At 53.2% G+C, this 2500-nt stretch overlaps 1 protein-coding gene across 1 annotated transcript in view; it reads left to right on the top strand.

Annotated features, from left to right (window-relative positions):
* The window catches only part of jag2b (jagged canonical Notch ligand 2b), a gene marked incomplete at its 3' end in the record, with an annotated part of 65979 nt that overhangs the window by 55932 nt on the left and 7547 nt on the right, over nucleotides 1-2500 (top strand). The window contains exon 20 of the mRNA XM_080860381.1: nucleotides 1460-1545. Within this exon, the coding sequence (XP_080716507.1) occupies nucleotides 1460-1545 (86 nt within the window). The remainder of the gene's footprint in view (nucleotides 1-1459; nucleotides 1546-2500) is intronic.

Genomic DNA, 2500 nt, shown 5'->3' with positions numbered 1-2500 from the left:
CTCCCTCTCCTTCTCCCTCTCCTTCTCCCTCTCCTTCTCCCTCTCCCTCTCCTTCTCCCTCTCCTTCTCCTTCTCCCTCTCCTTCTCCCTCTCCTTCTTCTCTCTCTCCTTCTCCCTCTCCCTCTCCTTCTCCCTCTCCTTCTCCCTCTCCTTCTCCTTCTCCCTCTCCTTCTCCCTCTCCTTCTCCTTCTCTCTCTCCCTCTCCTTCTCCTTCTCTCTCTCCTTCTCCTTCTCCTTCTCCTTCTCCTTCTCTCTCTCCCTCTCCTTCTCCCTCTCCTTCTCCCTCTTGTGTCCCGTCCCCCCCAGCTGGATGTTTGCTTTTCTGCTGTCTGAGGCCGCTGGTGGCCCCGTTGTCCCCTCGGCCTGTGGTGGCCCTCCCCTTCGCTGTACAACACCGCCAGCTGTGAACGCCCCCTTCCTTTCACGAATACATAACCCCCCCCCCCCACACACACACACACACACACACACACACAACCACCCCACAGTCAGCACCTCAGATCTCTGGAATATTCTTCAGGGAGGGTGGGGGGGTGTGGGCTGTAAAGACGGGAAGATGTCCCTAAATCACCCCTAAATCCGACAGCTCATGAGACCCAGGGCTGCCTTTAATGGCAGGGGACAAAGGGCCCGCTGGCCCTAAAAGAGTGCCCCCAACAGAGCCCAGGGGCCAAGGGGATTGACATGGAAGAAAGGAGGGGAGGTTTTCACTGGATGTGTGTGTGTGTGTGTGTGTGTGTGTGTGTGTGTGTGTGTGTGTGTGTGTGTGTGTGTGTGTGTGTGTGTGTGTGTGTGTGTGTGTGTGTGTGTGTGTGTGTGTGTGTGTGTGTGTGTGTGAGAGGAGGAGGAGGTAGAGGTGTCCCTCCTGTGTGTGTGTGTGTCTCTCTCCCTCTCTCTCTGCCCCCCCCCCCCCCCCCCCCCCCCCTCCTCTCTCCTCCTCCTATTCTTCACTGATGACCTGGGAGCAGCGGATGGGGGGATTTAGGGGGTGGGGGGGGGATGAGGGGGGGTTTGGAATGACATCCCAGCAAGGGGCCATGGGGGGCAATTTGCATGTGAAAGGTGCGGTGCTGATGAATCTCCTCTCCATCCCACTCTCTATCCCTCTCTTTCTTTCTCTCTCTCTATCCCTCTCTCTCTCTCTCTCTCTCTCTCTCTATCCCTCTCTTTCTTTCACTCTCTCGGATTCCTTATTTTCTCTCTCTCTCTCTCTCTCTTTTTCTCTCTCTCTCTCTCTCTCTCTCTCTCTCTCTCTCTCTCTATTTCTCACTTTCTCTTTGCATGTACCTCTCTTCCGCTCTATCTCCTACTTTCCGTCTTTCTCTTTCCTGCTCTCGTTTCTTTAACCCTGCTGGTCATACTGTGTACTGCATGTTGTCCATAGAGGCGTTAATGAGGCTTTAATGGAGTATTTCAGCGTGTGTGTGTGTGTGTGACATGCTCTCTCGTCCTACTCCAGTTATAACGGTGGCATCTGTGTGGACGGAGTCAACTGGTTCCGCTGTGAATGTGCTCCTGGCTTCGCTGGTCCAGACTGTCGCATCAGTGAGTACCCACAAATGCTAAGTTTTGTGTGTCTGTGTGTGTGTGTGTGTGTGTGTGTGTGTGTGTGTGTGTGTGTGTGTGTGTGTGTGTGTGTGTGTGTCTCTGTGTGTGTGTGTGTCTGTGTGTGTGTGTCTCTGTGTGTGTGTGTGTGTGTGTGTGTGTGTGTGTGTGTGTGTGTGTGTGTTGTGTGTGTGTGTGTGTGTGTGTCTCTGTGTGTGTGTGTGTGTGTGTGTGTCTGTGTCTGTGTGTGTGTGTGTGTGTGTGTGTGTGTGTGTGTGTGTGTGTGCAGGACACAGGGTGTTTACAGGCACTCTTCACCCAATATGTCAGTTTTAGGGGGTATCCCTTGCCCTTTGACCCTGCTGGGGATCAGAGGTCTTAGTCTCTCAAACACACACACACACACACACACACACACACACACACACACATTGTCACTCTCACACACACACACACACACACACATTGTCACTCACACACACACACACACACACACACACACACACACATGAATTATTCAAGTGTCCCTAGATTCCAGAGCGTCTGGCACACACACACTGCTCCAGGCCCTTTCTCAGGGCTCTGCATTCCCCACACTGTCCCTCACATGTCCTCACCAACAGGTCCTCACCAACATGTCCTCACCAACATGTCCTCACCAACATGTCCTCACCCACATGTCCCCATCCACATGTCCATATCCGGATTCACATGTCCACATTCACACATTCACATGTCCCCATCCACATGTCCCCATCCACATGTCCCCATCCACATGTCCTCATCCACATGTCCCCATCCACATGTCCCCATCCACATGTCCCCATCCACATGTCCCCATCCACATGTCCCCATCCACATGTCCCCATCCACATGTTCCCATCCACATGTCCCCATCCACATGTCCATATCCACATGTCCTCATTCACATGTCCTCATTCACATGTCCTCACCA

This window comes from Sprattus sprattus (assembly GCF_963457725.1).
Source record: "Sprattus sprattus genome assembly, chromosome: 2".
Classification (NCBI taxonomy): domain Eukaryota; kingdom Metazoa; phylum Chordata; class Actinopteri; order Clupeiformes; family Clupeidae; genus Sprattus; species Sprattus sprattus.
This window is presented reverse-complemented; position numbering and strand designations above follow the sequence as displayed.